The following is an 18,470-nucleotide window of genomic DNA, read 5'->3' as shown; positions in this document are numbered from 1 at the left end:
TTTTTCCTTATTGTTGTGATGTTTTCAGACGTACAAGAAGACAAGACATCCGTAATGGCGATCCTCTTACCCACTGTTCAGATTTACAACACCATGGTAAGCTTCACTCTGACCAACACATTATCTAGACCTATGGAGTCTGAAATGATTAGTCGAACTATTCCCTCGTGCCTATGTGCATCTATAATACCAAGTGATATCGATATTTGTGTTACAAGTAGTGGATTATGTTTCTTATTACAGCCCATTGCTGTTAGGGAGAACCTGTAATAAAAAGAAATAAAACGTAGTCACAACTTGCTTGGAATAAGTTTTACAATTCAGGAGAGACGTCATGGCACAGGGTCACCTTACACTACGACGGCATGGGCGATATTATGCAAGCAGGGAAATGTTTAGCCCCTTCGGTGCGTGGCAAATTCCGCCGCGGTGCGAGGGGGGGCGGGGCGGGGCTGGGCGTGGAGCTCGGGCACTCAGGCCGGCTCCCGGCCGTCATGAGTCACAGTAGGCATGTGCTCATGATGGCCGGGAGCCGTCCTGAGCATGGAAGGTGTTAAAGAAAGACCACACATCGGGCCATATTGGGGTCGGGTAGAAAAAAGCATGGTGGCACTGCTGGCTCTCATGTATCAGAGGTCATGCTCAGCACCACTGCATGTTCTTATGTGTGATGGGGCTCTCTCAAGGCACTTCTGCTGCCCCAGCATGTCTGTGCCTAAATGTTTATGAATTATACATGCTAACATAACGCTAAACTATGCATTATTCGGCTAAGACAACAGCCCCCAGAGTCCCACTTCATTATAAACTCACTTGTGGCCTCATTTATGGCATTTTGGTGTAGGGCAGCACAGCAAAGCACCTTCTGCGCAGAAAAGCGCAGAAAGGGCAGAAATGCACAGCACTTAAGTAATATGGTGCATTTCTATTCTTTCTGCAGCCTAGCGCTAATTTCAGCATCCTTGCACTATGATGCAAGGGTGCCTCCGTTGCATGCATGCAGAGTTGTTTTTCTGGAGGAAGGAGCAATGTAGGCAAACAAGGAAAGCTCCCAGAGGGGGTGTTAATGCAAACCTCTAACAGTTCTGTAATGTATCGTGTCTTGCCACTTTCTTACGGCCTTTTTTGTTTGTGCACAAATTGTTCAGTTCATTTTCTCTTTAGAGCATGGTAAAAGTGGGCACACTTGGCATATGTTTAAACATTATCCTTGGTTATTTAGAAACGTGATATTTTATTATTTAGGAAAAAGGCGGCCCTGAACTGCAGGAAGAACCTTCTCCTGAGAATTCAGGACAGACAGCTTCAGTTTTTCCCATATTTTCTAGAGGTGCCACACTCCTTCACCAGTGCACGGTTTCCAGAAGACCTGAAGGAGGACGCTGAGTAGCTGGGCCAGGCGAAGACCTAACCAAGTGGTTGCCATTTTGTTACCCAGGTGTTTCTCGGGTGATCACTGAGGAACATACCTCATCTGTTGATCCACAATATCTCCTATCCTTGTTCTTGAAAGTTGCACCCTTGGACTTTTGCAATAAAGGAAAGGCGATGACAAGGCTGAGCAGCTGGACACCCATCGTACATGGGGTACGGTGAGCCGTACACCCATCGTACATGGTGTACGACTCGTACACCCATCGTACATGGTGTACGGCTCATACACCCATCGTACATGGGGTACGGATCGTACACCCATCGTACATGGGGTACGGATCGTACACCCATCGTACATGGGGTACGGCTCGTACACCCATCGTACATGGGGTATGGCTCGTACACCCATCGTACATGGGGTATGGCTCGTACACCCATCGTACATGGGGTACGGCTCGTATACCCATCGTACATGGGGTACGGCTCGTACACTCCATGATCACAGGGGTACGCACCATACCCCTGCTATCATGGGGTGTACGGACCGTACGGTGTGTATGTGTTTGTGTGCTTTTCCGCACGACTCGCCCTTACCTGACGTGGACCGTACGAATCGCGTCCTCATACCCCGGTCTGGATCGTACTCATCGGGTCGTACGGCATGTGTACAAGTTGTACGGCATGTGTACAAGTCGTACGGTTCACGGTTTCAGCCTTGCAATACGTACGGATCGCGACGATTCGGACGGATTCACGGAATACGGATCGTACTACGCGACTCGGATGGACGGGTACGATTCGTAAGGAGAGGGCTCCGGATACAAATCGTACGGACGTTTTTTTTCCCAAATCAGAATCGACCCCTGAGTGTTATGGCCCGAGTTTTGGGTGTAAGTTGGTAAATTGTAGTTATACTGTAGAATTGTTTTTTTTTCTGCTGGACCAATTCAGTCCTATGATAAAAAGGCTGCGAGTGGACACAGTAGAACCCGTGTGTTGCAGGCTTATTGAAATTACTGCCGGTTCCATGAGCCAAATGCCTACAAACATGCAGCTTTTGTTTACGTTGAGAGAAGATATTTTATTTTTATGTTTCCTTCAACAACTTTGTTTATGTTAGTTTTATCGTTTTTCATCTAATAATAAAAAGAGTAAAAATCGGAACAATTAGAGTATAAATAATATTGCTATTAATATTAGTATTACTATTATTATTATTATATGGTGATAGTTGTAGTAGTGGTAGGGTGATTGAATCATACGAATAAATTCCTGTCCAATTAAGTTTAACCAATTCAAGTTTTGGAAAACTAGCACAAAAATCAGTTTTCAATCCGGTCTGCTAATTTTCATATTTAGGCATGTGAATAGAAACTGTAACCCCCTTAAAACCCAAACAAGGTTTAGAATAAGTCTTTATGTACCCTCAATTATGTTTTTCTTAAAAACTTAGGGGCTTATTTAAAAGCCACTAGAGCCACCGGTGTGCCACGCTGCGCGACGCACCTGCAACGCAACCTGGTGCATGGTATGTACAAGCACACGTAAAGGCACCCTGCGCTTTACATGTGCTTGTAAATATCACCCCTTTTCACGCAACACTTTGCGTGTTAGGGGCGTGACATGTGTGTTGCTGTGGGTGTTCCTACGCAACACCCATGGCAATTGATGCATTTCCAGATTTATGAGCAATGGTAAACCTGGAAATGCGTCAGAATGCTACCCCACCCCAGGTGTGAAATGTTTTCATTTCTCCTCCTTTTTTTACTCTTTCAATGCGTTCTACATTCTACAGCACACATTGGAAGAATAAATCACCTCAATTGATTGTTTTGTGCAGGAGGCGCGCACCTTCCTGCACAAAAACAATCTCCCCACTACGCAGGCATCCTTGCACCATTGTGCAAGGGTGTCTGCGCCGGCGCATGGCAGCAGTTTGTGTGCCAGCACAGGGAAAAGCACAGCAATGCGACATATTGTAAATTTGGTGCCAAACTAACGCGGCACAGCAAAATGACTTGTGGCGCTGCGTTAGTTGCTCGTATGTAGGTCCATCAATTTCCGAACTCAGAGCAGAGATTGGTATGTGGAATTCCAAACCCACTTTAAATAGCGGACTTTTTCCACAGTCCCTAAGAAAAGTGAGGATAATTAAGTTCAAATTCAAGGGCAGCAGTACAACTGGGGACCCTGTAAAATGGTGGAACACAATCTTTAATGGATGAATAATCAGCTGCATAATCAAGGAACGTGCTGGGCAAGATGGCTCTGAAGGTGAATAATGTATAGGCCTGTAATTCAGGTTGAACAAAATGAAGCAAAAATATCTCATCTAACAAGAAAATCACTTCTCACGTTACTAGGCGCAGCACATAACAGGTTTTACTATTGCTCAGTTCCATGGTACCATCCTTGGAAGGATGAGTGAGTCAAGCTTACTGGGACCCAACTCGTAACCTGGTCTTGCCAATTTCAACATTTCAACTGCAGAAAACCTCAGCGTGGGCGATCCATTTAAAAAATCCCTGGAACTGAGCATGTAGGGTTGAGAAAGTGCCTTACGAAGCGTGACATATCATTTTAACGCATGGTAAAGCTATGGAGTGTGATCCCCACTAATATAATGTTTTTGCAAGTGTATTTGTCAGTGATATCCTTAAAATACGAGCTAAAATGTTCTTCTGCTACACAGGTAAAAATTGGGCTTCGTATAATTTGAACAGTTGGCCTATAGTTCCCTCTGCTGGACAAAAGGGGTAAAGTCGATTTTGTCTTGTCTGCAACGATGTATCATTTAAGTCGTGCTTTGTTAAAAGAGTTCACAAAGATGCAAAACATGGGGCATTTTTGTTAACCCAATTTTTAGGATAATACAATTCTGAGTAACTATTAAAAGCAGTTGTCATATATGCATAGAGATAATGTTTTAACTGTCTACATGAGTTAAGTTTTTAGGAGTCTTAAAAACTGATTTAAATATTTCAAATGTAGGTTTTCAAATACATTTCTAAAATAAAGGATTGATTTCTGAGATTTTTGCATAATAATTTGTTAGATCACATTTTAGATTTAAAGAAGATTTGATTCGGTTTATTAGTGTGCATTGCATTATAATATACAACACTGCAAAGCATGGTTTATGAAATGTAAAACCCACACCAGAATTACATTAGTTTATTGTCTACCTCTGCTCTGCTTTCTTGTGCATAGTATTTCCAAAAATATAACCACCAAAACACCATAATGTGTTCTCAAATTGTAGAAACATAATGCACAACCACATATTTTGCATGATGGTTACAGAGTTAATGATCAGATTTTCAAAGCCTGAATGCAAGGTGAGCTCAAATTGGGTGTGCCGCACCTATGGCGGTCACGCTGGAGCAAGCCCATTGTTTTGTAGGTGGCGGCATATGTCGGTGCCGCACAGTCCTGCCAAGCGTCACGCAACAGGTGTGACACTCACGCATTTCAGTGCGGTAATCCGCATCACCGCACTGAAATGCATTGTCACGCATTTTGCCACACCTGCCAGGCGCACCACCAGCGGCGCCTGTGCCCGAGCTCTCTGCTTCTTGAGACGTGCTGCTTGCTGAACCCGAGTTCCTAAATAGTTAACCGATCTGCTCTCAGCTTCTGTGGAGTGGCTGAGAGCGCTACAATCTATCCCTGCCTGCTGTGTTGCCCTGGAAACAATAAACGCGGCGCCGGCGTGGCTCTGGGTTCGGGTTTACTTAGACTCATCACACACTGCGGGGTGGAAGGGGCTGCCCTCTCAGCAGACGAATACTGCTGTCAATCACCGACGTGGCACCATGGGGACCGGGATAATAATTTGGATGTGCCGGCGGTAGAGTGCCGTCATGTCTGGACTCGGAGGAAGTAGGCAGAAGCTGCGGGGGGAATCTGAGTGCACAGCACTCAGGCAGGAGACTCAACTCTCTCTCATGCCCCCATGGCCGCCTGACGCGGCGCGGCAAGAAGGGGCATGAAAATAATCAATTGCGGGGAGCGGGCGGCCGGCTGCACCCCGCAAAACACCAAGCTGCACCTTGACTAGTGGCAGCTGTGCCGGCGACAGTCAGCTCTGCTAGGCCCACCTGGAATGCAGGCGGCCGTGCTGCCGGGGGCGAGGAGAATCCCGAGTGTCATCGACTCAAGTGGCCAGCAGCTGCCTGGCTTGTCCGGATGAAGACAGGCAAAGTGCACATCGTGGCTGGGGGCAGCAGCAGTGCAGTACTGACCACAGTCGGGTCGCCACTCATAAGTAAGTGTCAGAGGGATGCGATAAATCCTCCCTTACAGCTGTTCATAAAAAACTGAAAACTTTTTTCTTTAAAAAATAAAATGGATTTGTCCATCCCTTGTTATCCGCTTCCGGTATGTAGTTGCTTCTGTGCTCGTTGAAGCTCTGGTATATGCACACATACATAACATATCCTGGGGCAGAGAGAGCAGCATGGAGTTAGAGTTAACCTGTTAGGAATCGGTCCATGTGGGACATATGACCTGTGAAAGAGATCTGCATGAGTGTAACGTATCATGGCAGAGAATTCTAGAAGGTTGATATGCTTGTGTCCATTCTAACTTACTACAGACTACAGTGAGACTGAGAAGGCTTAGAATTGGTGAGGTTACCCGTAGAAGTAGATACGGGGAGCAGAGTGCTCTGCAACTGTTTCCCTCGTCTTCACTGCTTGATTTTGCTTGTGAGAAAGTGTCACTCATAGTCTTTGAAATGTCACTCATAATTACACTGAAATTACGAAAATATCACAATGGCAATGTGAAACCTTGGCAGCTATGCCACGACCAAGCAATATCTGCCTCAGCGATCAGGCCCCGGGAGGTGAAGGGGGGGGGGGGGGGGTGGGGAGACAACCAGGAAGTGGTTTAATACTTCGGGTCCGGACCGATCCAGTCTGAACTGGATTCCCTGCATAAAAGGGGGACAGAGTGGGTGAGTGATCTATTTTTCTGCTCACTGTAGTCCTCGGGGGTGGGCCTCTCCCCTTAGGGACGGGCCTCGGAAGTGGACTAGTCATGATCTCACTAGTAGGTTTAACGTTGGATACGCAGGGACAATGTTACATATGATTAGGAATGGCTATGTACTAGAGTCTATGTTAAGGTTAGCCATGAATTAAAATGTAAATAATCGTCACTGCTTTATGGTGTTTCTGTGTATATTTCTGTGAAATTATTTGATTACAATTTTAATGTTTGTGTTTTGTTAACATAATAATTACAGCCAGGGGTTTATGACCCCTTAACCCAAAAGATCCAAAGTGATGTTCTGTGATGTCTGTGGCAGCAGGGGATGCTGGAGGGCAGGTGGGGTATCCCGGGTTACTCCATGGGAAGGGCTAGAGCTCGGCGATACCAGGCCATAAAGCGAAGGCATAGGAAGCATAGTGCTGTACTTCTCGGTATTGCCTTCCAGTGCTTGCCAGCAGCAGATATGTGAATCAAAGAAGTGTTGGCCATCGTTTCTCAGGGTTTATAACTCTGTGTACAAGGCAAACAAATGGTGGCAGCTGTATAGGTCAACGATATCTGTCCTCACCAGGCCTTGGCAAAATTTGAATGACACAAATGTAATTTGTGTCATTTCAGGAGTTTCACATTACGCTTGCTATACAAAATCCACGAAATTATGACAGATCACGGATTTAAGCCACGTTGTGTAAATTATAACTCAAGTTTCTTGAGAACTAATGAAAGCGGCTGCTGTTCATGGCACTTGTGTTTTTAGCACTATTATTTTTAGAGAAATGTGTCCTTGTGCCCAAAATAATCATAAGGAAACCTTTCACGCTAGCATATAGCACTACATGCCAGCTTTGCATTTCACATACTTATGTTTATTTTTCCCAAAATTTCACCTACTGGCACAAAGGCAAATTATGTGAATGTCTCACACATCTACTCTTAATTAGAGGTGTGCTATTCACAAACTTGAGTAAGTTGCAACTTTGTGAAGCTCACAAATAAAGAGAGACTGCTTCAGTGACTATTCATGTTAGGAAAAGTCATTCCTGATGTTCTGATGGGCAATGGGGAAAAAATTATTTGAAATGGGATGTCGTTTCTTCCACTTGAGCACTCACAACGATGATTGAGTGTCCTTTGGTCATATCACTTCTTTCATCGGACTAGAAGGCACAGATAACTACCTATTCTGGCCCAGAGCATGACCTCTTGGGTTGGTGGTCTTTGAGATATGGATGAGAGATGTTAGACCTGTCAGACTTAGTGTAGTCTTCACCTACATATTTTGCCTTACTCCTCCTGTTTTTACTGGATTTGTTTCTGTTGGCATTAGAACGCTGTGCATTTTACCACCGCCAGCCAGTGCTAAAGTGCTTGTGCTTTGTCCTTTCAACATGGTGAAATTGACTTACACCAAATTGGCACATTTAAATTACTTGTAATACCCTAGTAAAGTGGTACCACATGTACCCAGAGCCTGTAGATCAAATGCTATGAGTTGGCCTGCAGCACTCATTTTGCCACCTCCCACTTCTGTAGCCTATTAAACATGTCTCAGACCTCCCATTGCACCCATTTCGACGTCTTTGCAGGCCCAAACCTCCCATTTTAATACATATCGGTCACCTCTAGTGTAGGCAATACACAGCCCCGAGGGCAAGTTGCAGTGTATTCAAAAAGTTAACATGTGCTTTTAAGTTTTACATGTACTGATGGTGAAAACCTCCTAAATTCGTTTTTCACTACTGTGAGGCCTACCTCTCCCATAGGATAACATTGGGTTCCCTTATTACATTTAATAAGTGGTAATTTTCAATTGTGAGCCAATAGGAATGCCGAATTTGCTTTTGAAAGAATTCCTCCTTTAAAACACTCTTTAATGGTAAAGTTAGATGTTAAGTCACAATTCTGAAAATGTCAATTTTAGAAAGTTGGTATTTTTTTGTCTTAACTATGTGGTGCATGAAGCCAGTACCCTAGGTCACATGACTAGGTGTAGCTGGCAGCTGGTCTTTGTGTATTGCTCCCAGTTAGACTAAGGGAGAATAGGTGTTGGGAGGATGGGCATTTTTGACTTGATGGGGGGACGGAGCAGTTGCCTTCCACAATTGACCATCGCAAAGCTTCTGCCTGAGCACACTCACAAAGAGTTTGACACTAGTCTTTTGTGACAGAGAAAGGAGACAGGAAATCCCAAGAACCTCTGGGGTAGGATTCACTAGAAACATCCCCTACACAAAGGACTTCTACTCTGCAGCCCTGCTGTCTGAGTGAGGGCTGGCCCTGCATCTTCAACCCAGAATCACCAGAGTGACTGCAAGGGCTATTTGGCTTGCCTCCTGATCAGAGTCTCAGGGGCAGAACAGTTTTCAACCACCTTGAGCCCAGCACATGGACTCTACCTGCTGTGAGGCTTGCCCTCCTAGAGTGCCATCCCAATCTTGGACCCTTTGAAGTGGCCCGGAAGGATCTCTGCCAGCCCAGCTGTTATCCTCGCAGATTCAACACAATGCAACACATTGCCCCACAGTTCCTTGGAACTACCGCTGCACGACGCATTTCGATACAGCACCTCACATCTCAGCTCCGCAGCTCTTTGGAACCATCGTTGCGTGACACATCTCGAAACAGGACCTCACATCACACTTTATTCCACATCAGAACCACCACTGCATGACACATCTGGGCGTAGGACCTCACAACACATACCCACAGCCACAACACTGCACAATCCAGATTTAAACTACTTTGCCCAATAGGCCTAACTTGGTCCCTGTATCTGGCATGCACTCATCACAATCGGCCTGAGCTTATGACTTTTTCCCGGTTCAATTCGACCAGATAACCAAAGTTGGGGCTTTGTGCGTCTAAGCACTGTTTTCACCTATATCTATAAAATTGCATGTCGCTTGTTCTAATGATTGGACTTTTGTCATGCCAAATAATGTATTAAATGTTATTCTATTTTTCTAAATTAGAGTGGCATTTTTCTTGTCTTATGTTTTCACTTTATTACTGTTTGAAGTACTGCATACGTACTTTACACATTACCTCTAAGTAAAGCCTGAATGCTTTTTTGCAAGCTACCAGAGGGTTAAGCACAGGTTAATTTGGTGTTTACTTGTGACTTCACCTTGACATGATTTGTGGATGCTGCTTAAGTTGGGTTTCCCCCCCTCAACCAGTAATCCAGTTCCCTGCAAGTGAGAGGAAGTAGACACCGACTTGTTCCTATCAGCGTAACTGACCCATCAAGTGGCTCAGTCCCTGAGAGTGTTTCGGTTATTAGAGCAAAACAACACCGTTGCAAGGGAGATCCTAACATACTAACTGGTTGTGTGCTCTTCCTGAGTCAGCTTTCACAATAATAAGAGAGAGCACAAGAAGGATATGAGCATAGTGTCTCGGCTGTGTTATTGTGGAAATGCAATGTAGAAAAGGGGTGAGGCTGGGGAGTCAATGACAAAGGACGAGGTCCTCAATGTTAGATTCTCTTGCTGGCAGTGTCGGACTGGCCGTAGTGGGCACCGGGCCTTTCCCCAGTGGGGCGCGAGGGTGGGGGCCAGTTTTGGACCCCAGGGGGGCCGGGATTTGAAGCATAACAAAAGTGGCAGCAGTGAGATGGGAGATGTTTGCCAGGGCCGGTTTTGGTTCCCAGTCTGGCCCTGCTTGCTGGGGATTCAAATAGAAAATAATATAACAGTTCTGGCAGCTTGTCCTACAATCTCAGCAGACTTCTTCCAGGAAAAGTCTATTTGTAAAAAGAATGATCGATTTGCCTTGCATATAGCAATGCCTAATGCAGAGAAGTGTTTTGCAGAAGTCAGGGTATGGAAAGCATCCTCTTTTTATACCGCTGCAGTAGTTTTCTTCCACTGCTGCCAAGGCACCACTATGCCGAGAGTACTGCCCAGAGAAAGAGTAAGAGAAAATTGATAGCCCTTACACTAATAATAAACACATACTTAGCACTCACTAATACGTCTTTATTAATGCCCAAAGGAAATAATTTTAGACCTTAGAATAACAAAATAAGGCAAATAAATGACTTGTAAATTGCTGGGTGCGTTATGATCTCTGCAGTGGGTGCCTTAATCCACATGCTATGTTAAAATAAATTCTGGTTGTGACCAAGTAAGTAAACTGGAACAAATTTACTAAAGTAGATTTTTTGTCAATTTGTTTTGAGCAGAGATTTAAAAAAAATTAATAAATGTGAAAATTACCAGTTCAAGTTCGGCCCTTAAGATTCTGCCCTCCTTACTCCACCCATTCTACTGCCAACCCTTGACTCACCCCCCCCCCCATGAATGTGATCCCAGCATAAACTTTTTCCAGTTCCAGCACTGATTGACGAGCATGACAGAACTTTTTGCTTTTAAATATTGTTTGTGTGGGCAAACAAACTATGGGGCATATTAGCAAGGGCCATATCACCGCTTTAGCGGCACTTTTTGCCGCTAAAGCGGTGATATTTTTATCGCCCTATTAGCAAGCTGTCGCTAACAGCAGTTAGTGACATTTTTTATTTGATAGCGACCTGTTTGGGGCCCGATTTGCATGTCAGCAATATTTATTGCTAATGACATGCAAAGTGGGCGTACCCAAACTGTTAGCGACTAAAAGCATTCGCTAACACAGCTATCACCTATTAGCAAGGCAGGCATAGCGATAACAAAAATCGTGCAAAGCGCAATTATCGCTATAATCTAACGCCTGCTAAAAACACGACTTACATGTTTTTCCAATGGGAGGTGGATTTTCAGGTTAAGTCCCCATTGGCGTTAATGTGTGAACATCGCTGGATTTCCAGCGATATTCACGCATTTCGCCACTATCGCTGGATATTGTAGCACAATGGAGAAAAACTTTGCTAATAGCATGTTTTCTTCGCTAACATATCCAGCGATAGGCAGCGATAAAACAAAATGTGCTAAGCGCATTTTGCGATAAATATCGCTATTCCTTGCTAATACGCCCCCATGTTTGTTAAACCTTTTTAGCCAAAATGGCCAAACATATTGTTTTAACAAACAATAAGTATACCTTTCTCAGCATTTCCATATGTAGAGGATTTTAATTATGCATTCTGAAATTGTGAATACAAAACATCTCACAAGTTAAACTGAACATTTCACGAGCTGAAGAAATGGAGACGAGCATCCCTGGGAAAATAAAGCAAAGCTAAATGGAGTCTCTCATGTATTTTGCATCTAAGTACTTTCATGCTGTTGCAGCTTGAGCTGATAATGATGTTTAACAAAAGACGAGCATGTCAGGTTGTGCAGGGCACACAGGAGCTTTACTAACGCGCATCGCTGTATCAAAGTGACTGACAGAAGCACATCCAATGAGCTGCTTTGAGCTGTACGAGAGTGCCATGGGACGGGGTTTAACTTCCTCATTGCGCATTCAGCAAATGAAAAAATCTTTTTGGAGAATGAAGATAAAGAAGTCTCTTCACTTGGGTAAATTTACTCAAAATGACGAGTGTTGGTTTAAAACGTTTTTCCAACGACATGGATGTTTTAGTGTTAAACAGATCATTTGTGAGTGGGCGACCATGGCTGCAACAGTGGACTCGGATAAGGTCACACAGCATTGTGGGATGTTTCCATGTTATAACACGACCAGTGAAATCACAGAATCTGCTACAATGACTGGGCTGCCTGTTTGATTACGTTACAGGATGTGGGCAGTGCTGACAATGGAAAATAGTTACTCCAGTAGTCTGTGGTTAAGGAGGGTAGGAGCAGAAGGTGGGCATAGTCATGAGGGTTGAGATATTAGGAGCACAGTTAGGTCTGCCGGTCTCTAGTCTACTAGAAAGAAGTTGGCAATTAGATAGTAGGCTTCTCTGACTTTCTATATTAGTCACAAAAACAATATTTTAAAAGGTTTAGGCACCTCTTGTAAACATGTATACATATCGTGCAAGTCTGAGGCTAAAGGCTGCGAATATAGCATGTTACATCGCATGCTATTACATCGCGTTCCTTTACAACGCGGTCGTTACAATGACCGTGTTGTTAGAACGTGATACCTTTACAATCAAGTCATTAGTTCACCTTGCTGTAGGGGGCGCGCTGGACTAAGGAATAGTATAATGTACTATTCCAACTCCAGCCTGTGCAACAGTAGGGAAGGTGTTGGAATAGTAAATTATACTATTAGAGCACCCCCTAAAGCAAGTCGATCTAATGGCTTGTGTTGTAAAGGCATCACATTCACAACACGGTCGTTGCAACAACCGCATTGTAAAGGAACTGCGATGTAATGACTGCGTTGTAAACGCTGTCTCCCAAGGCTGCTAGATAGTCAAGATGCTTAAGACAGTCCATTCAGTGATCTGTGTGTAACCTCTAGTCACAGTTTTGAATCGTTACAAATTAGCTTATAACATTTATATGTCTGCTAAAGAATGTGGCATTTAATTTAAGTTCATAGTTTCATACGCTATTAAGATAGCTGGATGGGTTAATGCATTTTTGCACAGATTCTTGTGATCTAATGTATGCGTCCTGCAAACATCTGCTTATAACTTGTACAGTTTATCTTTGAAATGTTGCAGGATTTAACTGAATGCCTACTATTAATCTACAAAACTCAGTTGATCTTATATGCTAAATACTTGGTGAGTAATTGTGTAATTGCACTTATAGCTGTAGATACTTTAAATACAGCCAGAGTTTTGTTTCAGCTGATGAGCCTGGGGGCAGGCCCTTACACTGCTCTGTGGTTCTATCTTGTACATACAACACCCTCATGCAGTGGTGGCAAAAGTTAGACAAAAGTAATTCTTGAATTGAGGTACGTGCCACTGATGTGCGAGGAGAGTAATAGAGTGTGGCATACCCCTAGCTTTTTGTAAGCTTATTACTGACGTACCTGGGTCCCCTGTGGCAATTTCTACCTTATGTCTGGTATTGCCCCACTGAAATGAGGCACAGTCAGGAAAATGTATCATCCCAGAAACAAATCCAAGCAGCAACTTTAACATTGTTATTCATCTTTTTATCCTCAATGGCTACACCAGCTGATGATAATTATTTGGCGGCCAGTTGATAATGATGCTTTGCCTAAACCTGTTTTCTTTCTCCTTCTTGCAGATGACCCACACCGACAAGTGCTGGAGGAGAAGATAATCTATGGTGTTGAGAACAGCAGCACTTTCTTGGAGTGCAGTCCTAAATCACAGCGTGCGCTTGTGTTTTGGCAATTTCAGAAGCAAAATGATGATAAAAAAGAAGAGGTAATAAAGCACAGATGAACATCATTGCACTGGATATGTCGTTTAAAAGAGGCTCTTCAGAAGTGGCCTAATGATATCCAGAATTGTCATTTCACTAATTATCTGCAACAGACTGGTCCTGAAAAACAATTAGTGGTAGGATCAAAATTTAGTTAGGCACAGAGAGATTAAGTGCTTTGCCCAGAATCACAGGTGGTTCAAAGCCAGTCTGCCAACCATATGGTGATTAATGGACATTTTCTCGTGCCAGATCAAGCTTTGCATCCAAATGAAAAGCAGCTTGAACAGGGCTAAAGAGAATCTTGAGTGGCCACCAAGATAAAGTCCCTATAGTTAAGCTTAAATGGTTTCAGCAGCTATGTGTATAAATACTGGAAATGGCTTTAGCCGATAAGTGTTTAATTTGTGATAACGTTAAGAAATGAGAATCAATCCACATGCCCAGTGAGTGGACTTCTTGGGCAGCTGGCAATGGGCTTTTCTAGCCCCCAGACACACATGTCAGCCAGAAGGAAGGGGCAAAGCTGGTCGCCCACATAAACCGAACGCAGAAGCAAGCTGGAAGGATCTGGACCATCAATTGCATCACAACTATAGAAGGGCAATTAGGAGGACCCAATGCATTCTATGCTGGACTACCAACTAGTGGGAAAATATAGGAACAAACGTAAGAAAACATGCTAAAATAACAGCATAGTATACCAGCACTATAATGGGAAAAAATAACATAAAACATCAGGGCATGTTCGGCCAAGCTCCTCAAACCATACGAGGAAAAAGAAGAAAGGCAGTAAACAAATAGTAAAAATTTGCAAGTAAGAGTAAGCAGCTTAGTATCCTTAATTCTAGGGTGACCATATTCCCAAAAGAAGCAAGCATTGGCATAGACAATAGGTCTCGCCTTTGAGACCTTTTAAGTGTTTAGCCATGCAACAGTTGATGTTGTTGCACCAAGGATATTGTGCTGCATAACTAAATACTTAAGGCCCCAAAGGCGAGACCTATTGGATATGCCAATGCTTGTTAAATTAGATGGCAATTTACTTACAGCAGAGGAGATGGGTGTTTGAGGTCCCACTAATACATAAGAGTGCAAAGCCATACGTAGTGAAAGTTTTTGATAGGGGTGAAATCAAAGTCATCGTTGGATGCTAAGTAAGTGAAATTGAGGTTTAAGCACAAAAATACAGGAATTGGTGGGGACAGGAGGAATTGGGGCATGAAATTGTGGGCAGAAAATGGCATTATGATTCTGAGCAACTCCTATGTCACACGCATGAGCGTACATGATACCGAGGCATGCATTATTACCCATTGGCTATTTAGTATTAAACTTTTATTCACTGTAGTAATATGCTAGATGCCATTTTTGAACAGTAAATAAAGAACCTTGGTAAGTGATCTGTAGTGTTTTTTAGTACAGAAGAGTGGTCCAGCAGCAATCTGCTGCTGTTTTGCCTTTAACATTTTTGTTTTGTTTGATTAAATGAGATGAGGTGGGTGTGAGAAAGTGATGAGTAGGGTAATGGAGAGAACTGAGACAGGAGTGGTATTCCCACTGTACGCTGCTTTTGCTGAGATGCCAACTGTTGGTGTTTTGTGGGAGCAGATAGGATTTCTGGATGGTGCTCAGCGGGAATGTTGGCTCCACATTTGTGGCTGCTGCTGACACGAGCTAGGCAGAACTGAAGAAAGGTGCACTGCCAGCATTATTAAAGTTAAAGCTGTGTTATAAGGGGCATCTCGTAAACCAAGCCGCACAGAACAAAAGCAAGGTGCGTGGCGATAATAAAGTTAAAGCGCAGCATTGTGTGCTGCCAAAAATTATATATTTTTTAAATAAGTTGATTTGGGCGTGCTGCACAAACGAGACCGAAAGCACTGCCGTCCTAAACGCGCTGTAAGAGTGCCCGTGAGCGATGCGCTTAATGAGCCATGACGAGAGAGGAAAGCCAGATGGCGCCTGTGCGTGTAACCGTGCACGTAACCGCAAGCTTTAGGCCACACAAAAAGCATGTGGTCAGCTTTTTCAAGCCCCCTTACTAAAAGTTTCGCGAGAGAAGGGCATGCGCTGGCTCATGCGAGACCTAAAAACCGGGAAAGGTCATAAACATAGAAGTAGGAATACAGTTTACACCGGTGGTTGGCTAGGAAGTGACCTCTGGCTCCAGTGAGCAGGGTCATGCTGGCGGTTCGGATATGCTGTTACCCCGATGTCTGGTATAAGGACATTCTTGCTGCGTTGTAGAAAAAGAAAGGAAATCCAGAAAGAAAATGTCTCTCTTTAAAGGATTTCCCTTCCCACATCAACATCATCTGGAGTGGCTTCACACAAGCACATCTCCAGTAGTGAGAAGTGAGCATGCACACATCTTTTTAACACCAGTGTATTTTTAGTCACTACTCAAAAACCGTGACATTTCTGTGCTCATCCCAGCCACTATCCAAAAACCGGGACATTTATTCAGTTTGGAGGAAAGTGTCGGGACACCGGGACACTTCACGAAAAACAGGGATTGTCTAGGGAAAACTGGGACGTCTGGTCACCCTACCTATTTCAAATGTGTATATTTGCCATCTGGAACATAATGTTATTGTTTAGGTATTTATGTGTTGCAAAATTGTTTAGCAGGAATAATATGCCAATTTAGCATCTGGACACATATGTCAAACCTTTGCACCTAACACAATGCCCTACTAATCATTTATTTCTTCCCATCCCTCACCAAGGCATGACAGTAAGGGAAAGATGTGATTCTCCATACATGTACCTAAATGGGGGTGGGGGAATTTCACTCTATGACATACTTTTCCAAATCAGCATCCAATTCAGACCAGGGGTTAGGATCATTGTCTTAGCCGGCCCTAATTCAGGAGAAGCACCAACATTAATATAAACAATAAGCAAGGTGCCACTCTGACTCCTTCAAAAATATATTAATATTCTCAGGTTTCCGTATACATAGAAACCAAATGTTTGTTGATTTTGAGCAAAGTTACACACAAAAAAACAACATATATTTGGAGACTAGACTTCTATCAGTCGATTTCTGAATTAATTAAGAGCCCAAAATTCCTTTCAGGGCACACCTAACACTCAAAAATACCTTTAGTGTGGATTTCACATTAAAGCAAGGTTTTGCATCACCATGCAAATAAGCTGCTAATTGCACATACATGTTTATCATTCAGTACACATTTCGGCTCTCCCCTTTTTCATGGGCAGTGAATCCTAAAATGAAGAGAACATTCACCTGTTTATCATACGGACGACAACATGTTAAAAAACAATTTGTCCAAGATTTATAATAGTTTGAAAGCATGCATGCATATTAGGATCTTATAGGAATTATTTTGCGATCTCATTACACCATAAAAGCTGATTTATAACATTGTTTTTTCCCGAATACTATGTATAGCTCAGCTGCAATGTCAGAATGTCATGCAGATTCAAAATATATGTTGTGAAAAGTTTGTAAATAAATTGCGGTTTTAAATTCAACACGACTAAAATACAAACGCCTTATCGGGTAATGTGCTAAATTATGTTAAAGGGTGTTATGTAAATACCCAGTGAAGCACAAAAGACAATGTTGTGTGGGTGTTAAGCAGGCATAATAGGGGTTCTCAATGTAAATATACACATCAACATACATACATCAAACACCACACTGCTTTTGATTTTCAAAGTCATGTGCACTGAACAGTAACATTCCTGACCTCCCCTATTGCTTGGTAGTCCTCAGTGAGTGATATAGGCCTGTTGTATTTTCAAACCTCTTCATGTAGAATGCTATTCCGCATTCCTTTGCCTTTGGCTGTAAAGGGATTACTAGGGAGATTTCACCAGTGCTGTCTACTCAGCCACATCTCTTTGAGAACATGACCTTTAACCCCCCACCGCTGGCCCCAGCACCCTGAAGCTAAACGTTTATCCTAAAATAATGTTTAAAAAGTCAAAAGGATAGAAACAAAATAGCTGTGTCAAATTGACAAATCTGTATTGAAGCAAGGCAATTAAGGCAAGAGTTCAAATAGGTGCACATTGTCACCTTTACTTTGAAATGATTCACTGGGCCATTAAATCTAGAGCAATTTATGTTACAAAACAGGCGATTTAAACATGGAGGCAAAATCTTCACAAATTGCCCTATTTACCATAGCTCAGTGCGCACTGAACCTGACGGCTCTCACAGTTGCACTGCAGAATCCATGTGTAGCAAATGTAACAATTTCACTGAAGTATTTGACTAGTTCCTTTTTTCCTCAAACTGTCATAGTAATTGTTTTTTTAAAAAGAATTAGTTAGAATTAAGGTTGCACACTGGTCCGTTTTGACTGCTATACATGTTTCTTTATGTAACAGGGATGATTCTATGGTATTCTTTGATAGTGTAGAAGCCTTTTGAAAGTACAGCCTTTCATAAGGATTTCATTTCAATATCGAGAAAGGATGTATAATTCTTAAAGGTTGGCACCATCGGTGAGGTATGAAAGGTAAGTTATTCTTTCCTTCGCCTAGAAAAGTAGCACACACGTATATGCATATTAGCTGATCGGAGTTACAGTTAGAAGCTTAGATTTGTTCCCTTCTATTTAATGTTTTAAATTTTAATCCTTCACATCCCATTTAGGATTGGTATTTGCAGGGTTTCCGGGTCAGTCTTATCATGAAGTCGATCTTTTAAAACATCAGCAAATACAAGAAAGTTTCAATATTCATCCTCATTTGTTGGGCTAACATGGGAAACGGCAAACAATTATCAACTTTTCCAATATAGACTAACTTTTCCCAACTTCAGCTGCAAGACAGTAGTGATAATCACACCCTTTTTATTAAGAAACGGTTGTG

At 42.9% G+C, this 18,470-nt stretch overlaps 1 protein-coding gene across 2 annotated transcripts in view; it reads left to right on the top strand.

Annotated features, from left to right (window-relative positions):
- The window catches only part of SEMA3A (semaphorin 3A), a 633,443-nt gene that overhangs the window by 611,411 nt on the left and 3,562 nt on the right, over nt 1-18,470 (top strand). For both annotated transcript variants that reach the window (XM_078674184.1, XM_078674185.1), the window contains exons 15-16: nt 29-96; nt 13,476-13,618. In XM_078674184.1, coding sequence (XP_078530310.1) covers nt 29-96; nt 13,476-13,618 — 211 coding nt within the window. The remainder of the gene's footprint in view (nt 1-28; nt 97-13,475; nt 13,619-18,470) is intronic.

Source organism: Lissotriton helveticus, chromosome 1_1 (genome assembly GCF_964261635.1).
Source record: "Lissotriton helveticus chromosome 1_1, aLisHel1.1, whole genome shotgun sequence".
NCBI lineage: Eukaryota > Metazoa > Chordata > Amphibia > Caudata > Salamandridae > Lissotriton > Lissotriton helveticus.
The sequence above is the reverse complement of the archived record's forward strand: the minus strand, read 5'-3'. Positions and strand labels throughout refer to the sequence as shown.